Source organism: Amblyomma mixtum, chromosome 6, assembly GCF_055824585.1.
Source record: "Amblyomma mixtum isolate Tamu chromosome 6, ASM5582458v1, whole genome shotgun sequence".
NCBI lineage: Eukaryota > Metazoa > Arthropoda > Arachnida > Ixodida > Ixodidae > Amblyomma > Amblyomma mixtum.
Genome location: NC_143017.1, coordinates 269,015 through 286,342, shown reverse-complemented (window position 1 = coordinate 286,342; position 17,328 = coordinate 269,015). Strand labels below are relative to the sequence as shown.

Genomic DNA, 17,328 nt, shown 5'->3' with positions numbered 1-17,328 from the left:
ACGACACACACTGGGCACAACAACAACAGCAACTTTATTTCGCAATGCCGCAAAAGTATTTATATTTGCTGCATTGGTTGGCGCAACAACAAAACACATATGCCCGTAATGAGCTGCGATGCGTTTGAATTCACGCAAGCAATTTCGAGGCTGGCTGGTTCCCTCACCGCGTGATGTAATTGTTTACAAGAAGCCGTGCAGCTAGCTATGCCGCTATTTTGTCCGCATCATCGCAGTTATGCTCCCCAGGTGTTTGGTAGCTGAATTTCATGCACAAGACGTTGTTTGCATTCGCCAGGCGTGTTTACCTGCCTGTCTGTGGCTGCGAAACGAACCGCCGACGAATGTAAATAAATCGCTTCGCCTGCGATTATGAGAGGCCGCGCGCACATAAACAAGGAAATGTGTACAGGGGTTCGTTTCGAAAGAAAGCATAATGCCTCTTTTCACCAGACCCGTTCGCAGCACGCACACACGATTGATTCATGGCGAAAGGTAGGTTGTAAACTTATGGCCGCGAAGCTGAAGCGAAAAATGTCGCGCACACACACGTGCGAAAGCCACACACGGCGGCCGCCCTGCCAAAAACGATGCTCCCTCAGATGGCTACTACTATGGCTGCAGACAGTGAGGCACGGCGCAATCAACTGCTCACCTGAGACCGCTGCAGCTTGCTGTTGTGGCATAATCCGCTCGCTTCCGCAGGCGACAACAAGTAGGCAAAGAAAAAAAAAAACCCATAGAGACAGAGAGAGAGGAACAAACGAGAACCGGAGCTCTGGTTCGCAACCAACAGCTGCCAATCCAGCATTTGGGTAGCCCTAAAAAGGGCTGTTTGACGACGACACGGAGCTGGAGTAGAGGGTGCACGCCGCACAGGGTCCCTTCTTCCTGACGCGGCGACTACCAGCGTGGCCGGCCTAGCCCCCGAAGCCGTACAAGGTGCGGCCCTGACGCTTGAGCGCGTAGACGACATCCATCGCGGTGACAGTCTTGCGTTTTGCGTGCTCCGTGTACGTGACGGCGTCCCGGATCACGTTCTCGAGGAACACTTTCAAAACGCCGCGGGTCTCCTCGTAGATCAGGCCCGAGATGCGCTTGACACCGCCTCGGCGCGCCAGACGACGGATGGCAGGCTTGGTGATGCCCTGGATGTTGTCCCGCAACACCTTGCGATGACGCTTCGCGCCTCCTTTTCCGAGCCCCTTGCCGCCTTTGCCACGACCAGACATCACGATGCAGAAAAGCGCGACCGCTCGGCTCCGATGCAAAACAGAGAATGCAGGCAGCGAGCCGCGGGGCGTTCGGTCGCGGAGCGCAGCGACGACCGCCATTGGCTGGCGCCTCGACCAATCAGGGTCCGTCTTCGCGAGCGGCGCCTCGCTAGCATCACTGAGCCCTTTCGCAGGACTCTCGCGCAACTACGACCATGGGCAAACTCCTCGCGGGCAGAGCGACTGAGCACAAGAAAAAAAAAAGAAACATTCGGCCTCATGTGCGATGCTGACGCAACAACAACAACAAACTAAAAAAAAAAAGAACCGCGCGCCTTAGAGGGGCCACAGGAGTGCAGTAACGCGATGACCACTGTGGCTGTATAACGCTGGTAGTAATCCGATCTGCATTTGCAGCTCGGTCAAGAGGATGGAAAATGAATGTTGGAGAATCCTGCTTTGTTTTCGTATTTCCTTTTTTTTGCTGCGTGTGCGCGCGTTGGAAACAAACAGGCGCTCGCTGCTTTTGTTTCTTTCATCTCGCAGCACGGTGTTTCCAGCCCTTTGGACAACCAGACGCACCGCAGAGTGCGCTGCAACGACGAACACAGCCCGAGCCTGTCACATTACAAGTTCAAACTGCGAAATCGCGCGCCTCATTAAAACACATTAATGGCAGTCGAATCGCGTGCCGCCCTTCCTCATCTCTTTTTCGCGAGTTAACTCTTCCGTTCGCTTGCGCGCCAGGATTCAAGAGGCCACCATGGGAGCGCGCGCGACGGCGCTTCGCTGTGTACTCCCCTCCTCTACCGGTCGCTAGGATGCTGAAAAGCGACCAGTTTGCCCGGCGGGCAAAATTCAAACGCTTGTATCTCGGAAAGTAATGCATGCAGGATTTCCAAATTCGGCATACGTGTAGAACACGTTTCGGACCATTTCTCTGGCTAATTTCAGTTCGCTGCACCGACTACGAGCAGTTCGAGCGCCCCTTTCCGTTTTCCGACCATTCCCCGGCTGTGGTACCGACGAGCGCTACTCGGCTCCTGCTTCTCCTTCTTGGCTGTAATCTCTCGAAGCTTTCATTTTGGCTTATCTTCTCGCGGAATTAAAAAAAAAAGCCACCACAGGCAGCGAAATATGCACACACACACACACACCTACCTGACTGAGCTCAGGTCTCTGCATGCACTAGCAACGTAAAAAGGTGGCAAATAACTGCTCCTTCCCATGCGTAGCCCGAACGTTTTATGGAGCCCATGAGCGAGTGCACTGCACACGACTTTGTTACTATTAGCGAAACGTAAGGGACGCATGACACCCGTGCAACCGCGAGCACATAGTAAATATTTGCACGCCTGTCGTGCGCGCCCAACAACAGAAGAACGAAAAAAAAAATTGTGTATCTGCCACACAGATATTATTCAATACACAATTCGGCACGAGCGCAAACTGTAGGGCGAAAAGAAAGGCACCCGAACTTCTGTCGTGCCGCTTGCAGGAACATTAAGCGCATGCAACTTGTCTTCCTCGCGCGTCCACACGTTGCAGTGTGGTCGAGCGCGGAGCTTCGTTTCTGTCTGCGCTCATTTCCTATAGCTATGATGCCCGCAGAGAAGTAGAGGAAGTTGCGCGCCCCGCACAGGGCTGTTAATACGCTTATCGCTACACTTTCTACCTCCGTCCCATTAAACTCAAACGCCGCGGCTGGCTTTTTTTTTTTTTCTTTCTGCCTTTAAACACAACAAACATTCACCACCTGCTGGAGGTTTGCATGGCGCTGAAGCCGACAAGGAATTTAGCACCTTGGGCCACCTCACAGTTTACTGCTGGGCTTCGTTACAAATTTTATTTTTGTCACCTATTTCAGGATCCCTATGCAACAGACGTTGCCGAAAAAATCACTCGCGGTCGACTCCCCAACGTCCGCAAGGGGTTTTGCGCAAGTTCAGTCAACCCATTGCACTGTGCATACATTTCAGGACTCAGTAGTGTGTTGTGAACGCGTCTGAACCGAATAGCATTTCTAAGGCTTTCTTCCTTTCTTTTTTTTTTCTTTCCCCCCTGCAGCTAAAGTGTACTGTAGGCCACTTTAAGCCCACGCGTTATGGGAAACAGAGCTGAACTCAAGCAAGAAATAAAACGCAGTAACAAGACGGCCACACCGCAGCGCTGAAAGAATACGCGACTGCCGCACAACAAACAGCTGGTGGGGCCCTATAGAGGGAACCTATTCACGTGCACAGCAGTCAAAACGAGAGATGCCTTGGTATTTAAAACCACTTCAGGCTGCCACGCGAGGGGAATAAGAAATAAATAAATAAATATTATACACACATCACGCTCATAGAGAGGAAAAACAGGACCGGTGCATCGCTGCCTGCAGGCAGGCTCGCCAATGCAAACACTTTGGTTGGCTCTGATAAGAGCCGTTGAGGTGAGGGCCGGCAGCAGGCGCAATGTGCCACCCTACTTGGAGCTGGTGTACTTGGTGACAGCCTTGGTGCCTTCAGACACGGCGTGCTTGGCCAGTTCGCCAGGCAGCAGAAGACGCACCGCGGTCTGGATCTCCCGGCTGGTGATGGTCGAGCGCTTGTTGTAGTGGGCCAGGCGGGAAGACTCGGCCGCGATGCGCTCGAAGATGTCGTTCACGAAGCTGTTCATGATGGACATGGCCTTGCTGGAAACTCCAGTGTCTGGATGCACCTGCTTCAGCACCTTATAAATGTAGATGGAGAAGCTCTCCTTCCTGCGGCGCTTCTTCTTCTTCTTGTCCGTAGCGCGCACATTCTTCTGAGCCTTTCCGGCCTTCTTCACGGCCTTCCCAGAGGGCTGAGGCGGCATGTTGACAGCGACGTCGACGCTCGGCAACACGGACGGTGTCGAAAGAACGCGCGCCAAGGGGCGCGCGGCGCTTTTATACTGGCACGGTGGTGTTCAAGCGACCCGAGCCAGGCCGCCGCGCGATTGGTCGACGCAGCGATAGCTCCGCCCCAATCCGCGTCGGGCTCGCGGCGCGGGGAGAGAGCCATCTTCCTACCGGCCGGTCTCCCTCACCTCTTCAGCCTGCAAATCCATGGAGGCAGTCGTCCTGGCCCGCCTCACTTGGATCACCCAAGTAACCGGCTTTCTCCCAGAGCAGCTGACGGGCTTCCGCCGGGGAAGGTGCACAGCCGACTCCATTGCTGACCTGGTATCCACCCTGGAGGAGGCACGTCATAACGGGGATGCCGTCATGCTGGTTCTGCTGGATGTCCAGGCGGCCTTCGACACCCTACCACATGGCATCATCGACGAGGCCCTCTGCTGTCTGGGGGTCACCGGCCGGCTCCTGGAGTTCATCCGGGCCTTCCTACGGGGACGCACCTTCCGGGTCCGAGTTGGTGGCCAGCTGAGCTCTCCCCGTCCCGTGCTGACAGGGGTCCCCCAGGGCTCAGTCCTGAGCCCTCAGCTCTTCAACCTGGCCATGGCCGGGCTACCAGCTGCCCTCCAGACCAGGTCCTCCCACAAGGTCCAGTGCTCCATCTACGCGGACGACGTGGCACTTTGGGTGAGAGGGGCACCCAAGAGGATCCGGTCGATGCGCACCGCCCTCCAGAGAGCCCTAGACTCCTCAAGGACGTACCTGAAGTCCATCGGCCTCACCGTGTCCCCTACCAAGACTGAGGCTCTCCTCTACCACCCAAAGGGTCTCCGGGCACGCATTAACACCCTGAGGCTTGATGGGACCCCACTCACGTGGAAGGATCAGGTCCGCTACCTAGGTCTCCAAATCGACCGTCGCCTCTCATGGCTCCCAGCCACAAGGGCCCTCCTGCCTCGTCTGCGGCAGGTTGGAAGGGCAGTCCAACAGCTCCTTGCCAGGGGTCACGGCTGCTCTCCTTCCTGGGCCCTCCGTCTCTACCATGCGGCTGCCACTTCACTGGTGACCTACGCCCTCCCACTGGTGACACTACCACCAGCCCGCTTGAAGTCCCTGGAGCAACTCCACCGCTCCACACTGAGGCAGTGCATGGGCCTTCCTCGGTCTTCCCCCATTGCGGCCACCCACTCAGAGGCCGGAACCTGGCCACTGTCTCTTCTCCTCCTCCAGACTGGGCTTCGTCACATGGACCGGCTGCACCACTCGCCAGACGGTGGGGCCCTCCTGACCCGTCTGAGCCATGCCCCGTCTTCCCGCATGGGGCTCCTATGGAGCACCTTCACCCGGCTCCTTGCCCCCCCTGCAGCCCAAGATGCAACCCCCCCGCCACCCACCAGGCCTCCGCTCTCCATCTCTGTGGACCTCAAGGACTGCAGCAAGAGGCGAACGCCGGCCGCCGCCCTCCAGCAGAGCATTTCCGCTCTGCTACACGAGACGCTGGAAGATCATCTCCAGTTTTTCACAGATGGCTCAGTCCTCCCGACCACAGGACAAGCGGCGGCAGCCTGCGTCGTGCCAGCCCTAGGCATAGCCCTGGCCTGCCGGCTAGGATTCCCGGCCAGCTCTACAGCAGCCGAACTGGCCGGACTCCACCTGGCCGCAGACATCCTCAGTCTGATCCCTGGGCAGCAACCAACCGTCATCCTGACGGACTCAAGGACTGCCCTCCAACTCCTACGGCAGGGACAGACAAGGCAGGACACCGTTGCCCGCCTCAAGGCCCGACTGATGACCATCGAGGACTCTGGCCGACCTGTTTCCCTGCAGTGGGTTCCCTCCCACGTCGGCATTGCGGGTAACGAGGCGGCCGACCAGGTGGCCGGTGCTGCTCACACCAGCGGCTCTCCCATCAACCCGGCAGTCACCCAACTCGACTTTGCCCGCCCTGCTCTCAGGAGGGCCATCCAGGGTCTCCACCCAGATCCCCGACTGGCAGCGGGGGAGCGCTTCCTAAGGGTTCCTGACGACCTGCCGCGTAAGGAGCGCTCTCTAATCCTGCGGCTCCGAACGGGCTCCTCCTGGACACAGGCCCGTCTCCATCGCCATGGTAGAGCCTCCTCCCCAGCCTGCTCCTCCTGCGGGGCAGATGAGTCCCTAGACCACCTCCTCTGCTCCTGCCCGAACCTGGACGCAGCACGCACCACCATGGTCCAAGGATACCGCGCCCTGGGCCTCTCTGCCAACTCAGTCCAAGACCTGCTCCACCCCGTCCGCAGCCCCATCGCTGCCTTCAGGATACTCCTGAAATTCCTCCAGGTGACAAGCCTGGCCACCAGGCTCTAAACCGTAACCCCCTCGCCAGCCACCCAGCTGTATCCCCCTCCAGGGCCCCTGCCCCCGTGCACCAGTCCCGGTGCATAGGACCCCTCCCCGGTGCGAGCTGCACCACACGCTGAAGGAGCCCTGACAAGTGTCGACCATTGCGCGCGTGCTACTTGCGAATCCCCCCCTCCCCCATCCCTACACCCCCCACCCCGCTCCAAGCAGTGCCCCCGTTCAAAAGGGTGGCAGAATGCGAGCGTACCCCCCCACCGTAGCCACCAGTAGTAGTATTCGTTTCGTTTCTATCCAACGTGCTCGCACGCAGTGGTCGTCGCTGATTCTCCTGCTTCTCGAGCGTACTACAACAACAGTCACCATGTCCGGCCGCGGCAAAGGAGGCAAAGCCAAGGGCAAGAGCAAGACCCGCTCCAGCCGCGCGGGACTCCAGTTCCCCGTTGGCCGAATCCACCGTCTCCTGCGCAAGGGCAACTACGCGGAGCGCGTCGGAGCCGGCGCCCCGGTCTACCTGGCCGCCGTCCTGGAATACCTGGCTGCCGAGGTGCTCGAGTTGGCGGGTAATGCTGCTCGCGATAACAAGAAGACGAGAATCATTCCTCGCCACCTGCAACTGGCCATCCGAAACGACGAGGAGCTCAACAAGCTGCTCTCGGGAGTGACCATTGCCCAGGGTGGCGTCCTGCCCAACATCCAGGCCGTGCTGCTCCCCAAGAAGACCGAGAAGAAGGCGTGAGCGGTCCTCTGCACGTCTATGGAGGCGCGCCCGCCGCAGCGATAGCTCGCACCTAACGGTCCTTATCAGGACCAACCAAGTGCCTGCCACGGCGGGGCCTCGCTCTGCGATCCCTTTGCTCTGGACCACTGCGTCCCTCTCATGCTGCTTTCGTTTACTGCCCGTTGGGCGTCACTGACACTACTCGACCACATGCGGCCGCGCACACAGGTTCGCTGTCCTTTCTTTTTTTTTTTCTTTTTTTTTTCAGCCCGCTACAGGCCAGTACAGCGCACCGAGAGCAATGTTATTAATGGACTACACGAGAAAAGCGCGTCTCGTGGTTTCCTTCCAGTGGGCTGGGCTTGGGAATATCACCAAACGGCATGATTGGCATGTCGCAAGGGATCGTTTAAAGGAAAAGTAATAAACAGCCCAGCGACGAGGCACAAGACAGAATAAAGATGGACAAGCGCTTGTCCGTCGTCGCTGCGCCGTTTTGTTTTTTTTTTTTAATTCTTCAATATGCACCAATTCGCTCAGTTTTTGTTTTTCTGCTGTGTAGTTTCAAGGAGCTGCTGCATTTACTTGTGCGGACAGCAGTTCTTATTTTTCTTCTTCTTCTTGTTTTTCGACTGCATCCCATTCGGTGCGCGCGAGTTGTTATCGGCACAAAAAAAAAATAAAAAATAACTAACCTGCGGGAAGCCGCCGGGGTGTAAAAGTGCAGGCGAGTTCAGTACAAGGGCAGTGCGGAATCACTTTCAACACACTCACCCATTTCGCAGGAACAGACAGTCAGAGTAAAAAAAAGAGAGAGAGGTACCGGGGTCCTGAGCTCGTGTTCGTCTCGACCGTGCGCCCGTGGCCAACGCAAACGTTTGGGTGGTCCTGAGAAGGACCGTTGTGGAGCGTTGCTGCTGCTGCTGCTGTGGCGGCGCCTCGAATACGCTTTTAGGCGCGCTCGCCACGGATGCGCCTCGCCAGCTGGATGTCCTTCGGCATGATGGTGACGCGCTTGGCGTGGATCGCGCACAGGTTGGTGTCCTCGAAGAGACCGACAAGGTATGCCTCGCTGGCCTCCTGAAGTGCCATGACGGCCGAGCTCTGGAAGCGCAGGTCGGTCTTGAAGTCCTGAGCGATTTCTCTCACCAGGCGCTGGAAGGGCAGCTTGCGGATGAGAAGTTCGGTCGATTTTTGGTATCGGCGAATTTCACGAAGTGCCACGGTGCCAGGCCTGTAACGGTGAGGCTTCTTCACTCCCCCGGTAGCTGGCGCACTCTTGCGAGCAGCCTTTGTGGCCAGCTGCTTACGGGGGGCCTTGCCGCCAGTGCTCTTGCGCGCGGTTTGCTTGGTACGGGCCATGGTGACGAGCGCGGACGCTGGAAACGGGAGACTGCCTCCGGAGACGGACGGAGATCGACTGCGCCGCGCGGCGGTGCTGCTCCGCAGCGCCCCCCCCCCCTCTCTCCCACCTGATTGGTCGCCTGACGGACCGATGGCTACCCTCCGCTCAGCGGCACCCAGAATGCTGGAAACCGCCCGGTTTCGAGCGCGCGTCGGTTTCGCGCGTGGCAAACGTGACGCAAGTGGGTGTGGAACCGGGGTCTAGCACAAGATTACGCTGCGCCTGTCCTTTAGGTTTGCCGCAAAAGCAAAAGCAAGCCTCTGGAAGGAGGCGGGCGTCCGCGGCAGCGTCCACTTTGACACCACAGCAGCACGGTGCCGACGCGGTTGCGGCTGGTTCCGTGTGGCGTTGGCGCACTGCAACGAGCCTCCCCGCTTGCCGGGGGCGCGGTGTTGAAGGAACGCAACGACAGCTTGTAGAAATACGTCTGCACTTTGCGCACACCAAATGAGGGGCGAAATAACTGAATAGCGCGCTAGCCAGAAACAGCGGCGCAATGACCGCTTGGATGCACGGAACATGTACTGCCAGACACATGATCAGCTGATTTTGTGAACTGCAAAAACAAAAACAAAAAAAAAGGAAGGGAGAGTCAAGGTCTCCTACCAAAGAGGTTGATTCGTAGACGGCTGCTCGCTGTGCAGTCAGTAGGGCTTCTCGTTTGCGTTCCGTTGTTATTGAGTTATTAGTACCATGTTGGCAACATCGTGTCAGCACGGAATAAAACGGTCTGTTTTCTCTGCCTAGATGTAAAGCATTCATAAGCTCTCCCCCCAATGAGAAAATGCCTGTGCGACACCAAGCGTACCTCATGAATCCATCACAAGCTGTTGAATATCGCGCCACTCTTCCCGGTGATACGATACGAGGTCGGCATTTCTTCCTGGAAAGCGGCATCACGACTACGTCCCGTTCCGTTCCGTTGCAAGCAAGCCTTTACGACAAATTATTCCAATGACCGGCGCAGCTCGCAGCACTAATGATGCTGCCATGGCACACTTCTTGCTGCACCACCTTTGTTGAGCTTAATGCGAACTGAACTGTGTCGTCAACCAACTTGTTCGACGGGACAGCGGCGCAACTCGCAGCCAGACACCTGAACAGCGCAAAGCAGCCCACAGGGTACACAGCAGGTAGATCGACGCACCTCGGCAAAGCTGTAAGGGTTGAAGAGAGAAGCGCTTGGGCGCAGAACGCAATAATACATGCAACTCAAAGGAAGCGCAACAAGAGAGACGGCAGATTTAGACATATTGACAAACCCACCCCTTAGGGCATGAATGCCACCTCAGAGTGCGTCGTCGCTTCCAAGGAGGTTCGATGGGTGCACTGTGCAGTCGACAGATCAGTTCGCTTCAAATTTCAAGCTGCACCAGCCAAAACGAGTTCCCAGTTATCGTTATTGAGCACGAAAAATCGCCTGGAGAGCAGCGCGCGCATAGGGCTGTCTCTGTACACATTGCGTGTGTGTGTCTACCAGCCAAGGAACACTCGCCGACTAACCCGCGTTACTTACAAGTTACTTACTGAAGATGATTCAATGCATCCACAAAACACACACAAAAAAAGGCGAGCAGAACGAGAACCCACTTCTGATGGATGCGGTTATTTACTTCCCTCAAGTTTCCAGAGTTTCCAGTGTTCCCACATCCGCAGCTCATGCACCTCCGAATTTCCTGTAGTTTAAATCCATTAAATGTTTGCACTCTCTTCTTGCAGATAAAAAGGTGCGGAATTGAGAAAACAGTTTGCCCTGCGCAAAGTTGGCAAACCATAGCGAGACACATACCATGACGTACGATTGCACGGAAGGAAAGAGCCGCGAACACTGCGTGGAAAGCGTGCATCATGCCTAACATTTCCCATGCATCTCCAGGCAGTATTCTTCCAGTAACAGGTGGCCAAAGTTAGCAAAAACAGTAGAGCACGCATTGAAGGCACCCCCACCCCTCCGTGATTGAGGTGCATTTCCTGCGGTCGCTTTATAAGCGAACAGAAGCCCATCCATGGATTTTATTTAGGTCACCGGGCAGTGTAATGAGGAAAAACATTTTATTTCGTTCGTCCCTTGCATTTTTCTTTTTCTTCCAGAACCCCGGAGAATGGCACTGCGCGACGCCGCCCAACACTGTTAACAACACATAGTTTCTTGCCACTGGCTACAACTCGAAGTGAACGGGTTTCGGCACCAAAACTTTTGTTGTACTCCGGACGCCGAACGACGAGCAGCTAGCTTCGCTGACTGCTCGGGCGTTCCGAGAGATGTGTAGTTGCTTGCATTTGATTCTTGTATTTAACGCGTAAAATAAATTCAACGAGTTAAGTTTCAACGACTGGATCAAGTCTGATCATTTGTGATTAGGCTAACGAATAGCGGCAGCTACGCATAGTTACAACAAAACATTCTTTGGATAGTAGTGCGCCCCGTCCCTACTAACATCTCGTCCCTATCTTCTGTTCTCTTTCTTGAATAATGCAATGCCCCTCCAAACTCCCGCACTAGCAAAACGGCGCCAGCCAGTAGGGCAACAAAAAGCAAGCCAAACGGAATGAAAAGCCACAACTAAACCAGACTGAGCAGGGCGCACTCGCAATTTCCTCAATTACGTGCAGCAAACAAGACTGAAAAATTTATCCAAACGCTTCAGTCGCCGTACGTGCGACCCGAAATTAAAGCGCCTGAGACTCAAAACGCCATTTAAGGGGAAATCAAAGTGTACGCAAGCCGGGAGCTGCTTCCTCCCCAAGGGAATGCATACCTTCCAGCAGCGCGGTGCACGCAACTTAATCGCCGACGCTTCGCGCGGCCGCGGCGCCACCTTCCTCCAGCTTGCGCAAGTACCTACGCCTCCGAGACCAGCGCCCGGAATCTTGGAGGCAACGGTGCGGCTCCCGCCTCTACTTTCATCCTTTTCATGCACTCCAAAACGCAGGCAGCGCGCTATAGACGCCTGTCTGGACGCCGCAGTTGGGGCACACAAGTTCACAGCCGCCCCAAATAGCAGTTGAGCTGAAAGCTGCACTGGTTGCTTCAAAAAAAAACGCACCTCGGAAGTCACCGGCTGCAGAGGGAAACCGTCCTACGGACGGACGGCCAGACTCGCTCAAAAGGCAAGCAGTGAGCTAGCGCGACGTCGCTGTGCCTCTCCCAGGCTCTCTTCGCCATCCACTCTAAATGCTAACACATCCGAGACGCCTTTCACGCACCTGACAGCACACCTTGCTTGAACACACTGCCCTTATTCAAAAGAGGAAAGTGACTCGCGTCAATCAATACACTCATTTTCTGTGGATCGCGCAAACGTTTTCCGCGACACTGACTTTGTAGGAACCGTATGTACACACCACGCATGCAATTTCAGCGTCGTCGGGCATCAAAAATTCGAGGAACAACTGACGACACACACTGGGCACAACAACAACAGCAACTTTATTTCGCAATGCCGCAAAAGTATTTATATTTGCTGCATTGGTTGGCGCAACAACAAAACACATATGCCCGTAATGAGCTGCGATGCGTTTGAATTCACGCAAGCAATTTCGAGGCTGGCTGGTTCCCTCACCGCGTGATGTAATTGTTTACAAGAAGCCGTGCAGCTAGCTATGCCGCTATTTTGTCCGCATCATCGCAGTTATGCTCCCCAGGTGTTTGGTAGCTGAATTTCATGCACAAGACGTTGTTTGCATTCGCCAGGCGTGTTTACCTGCCTGTCTGTGGCTGCGAAACGAACCGCCGACGAATGTAAATAAATCGCTTCGCCTGCGATTATGAGAGGCCGCGCGCACATAAACAAGGAAATGTGTACAGGGGTTCGTTTCGAAAGAAAGCATAATGCCTCTTTTCACCAGACCCGTTCGCAGCACGCACACACGATTGATTCATGGCGAAAGGTAGGTTGTAAACTTATGGCCGCGAAGCTGAAGCGAAAAATGTCGCGCACACACACGTGCGAAAGCCACACACGGCGGCCGCCCTGCCAAAAACGATGCTCCCTCAGATGGCTACTACTATGGCTGCAGACAGTGAGGCACGGCGCAATCAACTGCTCACCTGAGACCGCTGCAGCTTGCTGTTGTGGCATAATCCGCTCGCTTCCGCAGGCGACAACAAGTAGGCAAAGAAAAAAAAAAACCCATAGAGACAGAGAGAGAGGAACAAACGAGAACCGGAGCTCTGGTTCGCAACCAACAGCTGCCAATCCAGCATTTGGGTAGCCCTAAAAAGGGCTGTTTGACGACGACACGGAGCTGGAGTAGAGGGTGCACGCCGCACAGGGTCCCTTCTTCCTGACGCGGCGACTACCAGCGTGGCCGGCCTAGCCCCCGAAGCCGTACAAGGTGCGGCCCTGACGCTTGAGCGCGTAGACGACATCCATCGCGGTGACAGTCTTGCGTTTTGCGTGCTCCGTGTACGTGACGGCGTCCCGGATCACGTTCTCGAGGAACACTTTCAAAACGCCGCGGGTCTCCTCGTAGATCAGGCCCGAGATGCGCTTGACACCGCCTCGGCGCGCCAGACGACGGATGGCAGGCTTGGTGATGCCCTGGATGTTGTCCCGCAACACCTTGCGATGACGCTTCGCGCCTCCTTTTCCGAGCCCCTTGCCGCCTTTGCCACGACCAGACATCACGATGCAGAAAAGCGCGACCGCTCGGCTCCGATGCAAAACAGAGAATGCAGGCAGCGAGCCGCGGGGCGTTCGGTCGCGGAGCGCAGCGACGACCGCCATTGGCTGGCGCCTCGACCAATCAGGGTCCGTCTTCGCGAGCGGCGCCTCGCTAGCATCACTGAGCCCTTTCGCAGGACTCTCGCGCAACTACGACCATGGGCAAACTCCTCGCGGGCAGAGCGACTGAGCACAAGAAAAAAAAAAGAAACATTCGGCCTCATGTGCGATGCTGACGCAACAACAACAACAAACTAAAAAAAAAAAGAACCGCGCGCCTTAGAGGGGCCACAGGAGTGCAGTAACGCGATGACCACTGTGGCTGTATAACGCTGGTAGTAATCCGATCTGCATTTGCAGCTCGGTCAAGAGGATGGAAAATGAATGTTGGAGAATCCTGCTTTGTTTTCGTATTTCCTTTTTTTTGCTGCGTGTGCGCGCGTTGGAAACAAACAGGCGCTCGCTGCTTTTGTTTCTTTCATCTCGCAGCACGGTGTTTCCAGCCCTTTGGACAACCAGACGCACCGCAGAGTGCGCTGCAACGACGAACACAGCCCGAGCCTGTCACATTACAAGTTCAAACTGCGAAATCGCGCGCCTCATTAAAACACATTAATGGCAGTCGAATCGCGTGCCGCCCTTCCTCATCTCTTTTTCGCGAGTTAACTCTTCCGTTCGCTTGCGCGCCAGGATTCAAGAGGCCACCATGGGAGCGCGCGCGACGGCGCTTCGCTGTGTACTCCCCTCCTCTACCGGTCGCTAGGATGCTGAAAAGCGACCAGTTTGCCCGGCGGGCAAAATTCAAACGCTTGTATCTCGGAAAGTAATGCATGCAGGATTTCCAAATTCGGCATACGTGTAGAACACGTTTCGGACCATTTCTCTGGCTAATTTCAGTTCGCTGCACCGACTACGAGCAGTTCGAGCGCCCCTTTCCGTTTTCCGACCATTCCCCGGCTGTGGTACCGACGAGCGCTACTCGGCTCCTGCTTCTCCTTCTTGGCTGTAATCTCTCGAAGCTTTCATTTTGGCTTATCTTCTCGCGGAATTAAAAAAAAAAGCCACCACAGGCAGCGAAATATGCACACACACACACACACCTACCTGACTGAGCTCAGGTCTCTGCATGCACTAGCAACGTAAAAAGGTGGCAAATAACTGCTCCTTCCCATGCGTAGCCCGAACGTTTTATGGAGCCCATGAGCGAGTGCACTGCACACGACTTTGTTACTATTAGCGAAACGTAAGGGACGCATGACACCCGTGCAACCGCGAGCACATAGTAAATATTTGCACGCCTGTCGTGCGCGCCCAACAACAGAAGAACGAAAAAAAAAATTGTGTATCTGCCACACAGATATTATTCAATACACAATTCGGCACGAGCGCAAACTGTAGGGCGAAAAGAAAGGCACCCGAACTTCTGTCGTGCCGCTTGCAGGAACATTAAGCGCATGCAACTTGTCTTCCTCGCGCGTCCACACGTTGCAGTGTGGTCGAGCGCGGAGCTTCGTTTCTGTCTGCGCTCATTTCCTATAGCTATGATGCCCGCAGAGAAGTAGAGGAAGTTGCGCGCCCCGCACAGGGCTGTTAATACGCTTATCGCTACACTTTCTACCTCCGTCCCATTAAACTCAAACGCCGCGGCTGGCTTTTTTTTTTTTTCTTTCTGCCTTTAAACACAACAAACATTCACCACCTGCTGGAGGTTTGCATGGCGCTGAAGCCGACAAGGAATTTAGCACCTTGGGCCACCTCACAGTTTACTGCTGGGCTTCGTTACAAATTTTATTTTTGTCACCTATTTCAGGATCCCTATGCAACAGACGTTGCCGAAAAAATCACTCGCGGTCGACTCCCCAACGTCCGCAAGGGGTTTTGCGCAAGTTCAGTCAACCCATTGCACTGTGCATACATTTCAGGACTCAGTAGTGTGTTGTGAACGCGTCTGAACCGAATAGCATTTCTAAGGCTTTCTTCCTTTCTTTTTTTTTTCTTTCCCCCCTGCAGCTAAAGTGTACTGTAGGCCACTTTAAGCCCACGCGTTATGGGAAACAGAGCTGAACTCAAGCAAGAAATAAAACGCAGTAACAAGACGGCCACACCGCAGCGCTGAAAGAATACGCGACTGCCGCACAACAAACAGCTGGTGGGGCCCTATAGAGGGAACCTATTCACGTGCACAGCAGTCAAAACGAGAGATGCCTTGGTATTTAAAACCACTTCAGGCTGCCACGCGAGGGGAATAAGAAATAAATAAATAAATATTATACACACATCACGCTCATAGAGAGGAAAAACAGGACCGGTGCATCGCTGCCTGCAGGCAGGCTCGCCAATGCAAACACTTTGGTTGGCTCTGATAAGAGCCGTTGAGGTGAGGGCCGGCAGCAGGCGCAATGTGCCACCCTACTTGGAGCTGGTGTACTTGGTGACAGCCTTGGTGCCTTCAGACACGGCGTGCTTGGCCAGTTCGCCAGGCAGCAGAAGACGCACCGCGGTCTGGATCTCCCGGCTGGTGATGGTCGAGCGCTTGTTGTAGTGGGCCAGGCGGGAAGACTCGGCCGCGATGCGCTCGAAGATGTCGTTCACGAAGCTGTTCATGATGGACATGGCCTTGCTGGAAACTCCAGTGTCTGGATGCACCTGCTTCAGCACCTTATAAATGTAGATGGAGAAGCTCTCCTTCCTGCGGCGCTTCTTCTTCTTGTCCGTAGCGCGCACATTCTTCTGAGCCTTTCCGGCCTTCTTCACGGCCTTCCCAGAGGGCTGAGGCGGCATGTTGACAGCGACGTCGACGCTCGGCAACACGGACGGTGTCGAAAGAACGCGCGCCAAGGGGCGCGCGGCGCTTTTATACTGGCACGGTGGTGTTCAAGCGACCCGAGCCAGGCCGCCGCGCGATTGGTCGACGCAGCGATAGCTCCGCCCCAATCCGCGTCGGGCTCGCGGCGCGGGGAGAGAGCGCGGTATTCGTTTCGTTTCTATCCAACGTGCTCGCACGCAGTGGTCGTCGCTGATTCTCCTGCTTCTCGAGCGTACTACAACAACAGTCACCATGTCCGGCCGCGGCAAAGGAGGCAAAGCCAAGGGCAAGAGCAAGACCCGCTCCAGCCGCGCGGGACTCCAGTTCCCCGTTGGCCGAATCCACCGTCTCCTGCGCAAGGGCAACTACGCGGAGCGCGTCGGAGCCGGCGCCCCGGTCTACCTGGCCGCCGTCCTGGAATACCTGGCTGCCGAGGTGCTCGAGTTGGCGGGTAATGCTGCTCGCGATAACAAGAAGACGAGAATCATTCCTCGCCACCTGCAACTGGCCATCCGAAACGACGAGGAGCTCAACAAGCTGCTCTCGGGAGTGACCATTGCCCAGGGTGGCGTCCTGCCCAACATCCAGGCCGTGCTGCTCCCCAAGAAGACCGAGAAGAAGGCGTGAGCGGTCCTCTGCACGTCTATGGAGGCGCGCCCGCCGCAGCGATAGCTCGCACCTAACGGTCCTTATCAGGACCAACCAAGTGCCTGCCACGGCGGGGCCTCGCTCTGCGATCCCTTTGCTCTGGACCACTGCGTCCCTCTCATGCTGCTTTCGTTTACTGCCCGTTGGGCGTCACTGACACTACTCGACCACATGCGGCCGCGCACACAGGTTCGCTGTCCTTTCTTTTTTTTTTCTTTTTTTTTTCAGCCCGCTACAGGCCAGTACAGCGCACCGAGAGCAATGTTATTAATGGACTACACGAGAAAAGCGCGTCTCGTGGTTTCCTTCCAGTGGGCTGGGCTTGGGAATATCACCAAACGGCATGATTGGCATGTCGCAAGGGATCGTTTAAAGGAAAAGTAATAAACAGCCCAGCGACGAGGCACAAGACAGAATAAAGATGGACAAGCGCTTGTCCGTCGTCGCTGCGCCGTTTTGTTTTTTTTTTTTAATTCTTCAATATGCACCAATTCGCTCAGTTTTTGTTTTTCTGCTGTGTAGTTTCAAGGAGCTGCTGCATTTACTTGTGCGGACAGCAGTTCTTATTTTTCTTCTTCTTCTTGTTTTTCGACTGCATCCCATTCGGTGCGCGCGAGTTGTTATCGGCACAAAAAAAAAATAAAAAATAACTAACCTGCGGGAAGCCGCCGGG

General features: G+C 55.4%; 8 protein-coding genes across 8 annotated transcripts; 3 read left to right on the top strand and 5 right to left on the bottom strand.

Moving 5' to 3' along the window:
• Positions 1-920: 920 nt before the first annotated feature.
• LOC149338001 (histone H4) lies at positions 921-1,232 on the bottom strand. Its single transcript, XM_089550228.1, has one exon. The coding sequence runs from the start codon at positions 1,230-1,232 to the stop codon at positions 921-923; it is 312 nt and encodes a 103-aa protein (XP_089406354.1).
• A 2,448-nt stretch (positions 1,233-3,680) lies between these two features.
• On the bottom strand, positions 3,681-4,055 carry LOC149338000 (histone H2B-like). Its single transcript, XM_089550227.1, has one exon. The coding sequence runs from the start codon at positions 4,053-4,055 to the stop codon at positions 3,681-3,683; it is 375 nt and encodes a 124-aa protein (XP_089406353.1).
• Positions 4,056-5,391: 1,336 nt separating this feature from the next.
• Positions 5,392-6,417, top strand: LOC149337999 (uncharacterized). The gene has a single exon (XM_089550225.1). It carries the CDS (start codon positions 5,392-5,394, stop codon positions 6,415-6,417), a length of 1,026 nt encoding a protein of 341 aa, XP_089406351.1.
• Positions 6,418-6,772: 355 nt separating this feature from the next.
• LOC149337998 (histone H2A-like) lies at positions 6,773-7,147 on the top strand. Its single transcript, XM_089550042.1, has one exon. The coding sequence runs from the start codon at positions 6,773-6,775 to the stop codon at positions 7,145-7,147; it is 375 nt and encodes a 124-aa protein (XP_089406168.1).
• Positions 7,148-8,080: 933 nt separating this feature from the next.
• LOC149337997 (histone H3) lies at positions 8,081-8,491 on the bottom strand. Its single transcript, XM_089550224.1, has one exon. It carries the CDS (start codon positions 8,489-8,491, stop codon positions 8,081-8,083), a length of 411 nt encoding a protein of 136 aa, XP_089406350.1.
• Positions 8,492-12,850: 4,359 nt separating this feature from the next.
• LOC149337996 (histone H4) lies at positions 12,851-13,162 on the bottom strand. Its single transcript, XM_089550223.1, has one exon. It carries the CDS (start codon positions 13,160-13,162, stop codon positions 12,851-12,853), a length of 312 nt encoding a protein of 103 aa, XP_089406349.1.
• Positions 13,163-15,610: 2,448 nt separating this feature from the next.
• On the bottom strand, positions 15,611-15,982 carry LOC149337995 (histone H2B-like). The gene has a single exon (XM_089550222.1). It carries the CDS (start codon positions 15,980-15,982, stop codon positions 15,611-15,613), a length of 372 nt encoding a protein of 123 aa, XP_089406348.1.
• Positions 15,983-16,259: 277 nt separating this feature from the next.
• Positions 16,260-16,634, top strand: LOC149337994 (histone H2A-like). Its single transcript, XM_089550041.1, has one exon. It carries the CDS (start codon positions 16,260-16,262, stop codon positions 16,632-16,634), a length of 375 nt encoding a protein of 124 aa, XP_089406167.1.
• The last annotated feature ends 694 nt before the right edge of the window (positions 16,635-17,328 follow it).

What these genes read in the sequence shown, in the direction of transcription:
- LOC149337997 (XM_089550224.1), bottom strand. Translation starts at nt 8,491, where the DNA reads ATGGCCCGTACCAAGCAAACCGCGCGCAAGAGCACTGGCGGCAAGGCC.
- LOC149337994 (XM_089550041.1), top strand. Translation starts at nt 16,260, where the DNA reads ATGTCCGGCCGCGGCAAAGGAGGCAAAGCCAAGGGCAAGAGCAAGACC.
- LOC149337996 (XM_089550223.1), bottom strand. Translation starts at nt 13,162, where the DNA reads ATGTCTGGTCGTGGCAAAGGCGGCAAGGGGCTCGGAAAAGGAGGCGCG.
- LOC149338000 (XM_089550227.1), bottom strand. Translation starts at nt 4,055, where the DNA reads ATGCCGCCTCAGCCCTCTGGGAAGGCCGTGAAGAAGGCCGGAAAGGCT.
- LOC149338001 (XM_089550228.1), bottom strand. Translation starts at nt 1,232, where the DNA reads ATGTCTGGTCGTGGCAAAGGCGGCAAGGGGCTCGGAAAAGGAGGCGCG.
- LOC149337995 (XM_089550222.1), bottom strand. Translation starts at nt 15,982, where the DNA reads ATGCCGCCTCAGCCCTCTGGGAAGGCCGTGAAGAAGGCCGGAAAGGCT.
- LOC149337999 (XM_089550225.1), top strand. Translation starts at nt 5,392, where the DNA reads ATGGGGCTCCTATGGAGCACCTTCACCCGGCTCCTTGCCCCCCCTGCA.
- LOC149337998 (XM_089550042.1), top strand. Translation starts at nt 6,773, where the DNA reads ATGTCCGGCCGCGGCAAAGGAGGCAAAGCCAAGGGCAAGAGCAAGACC.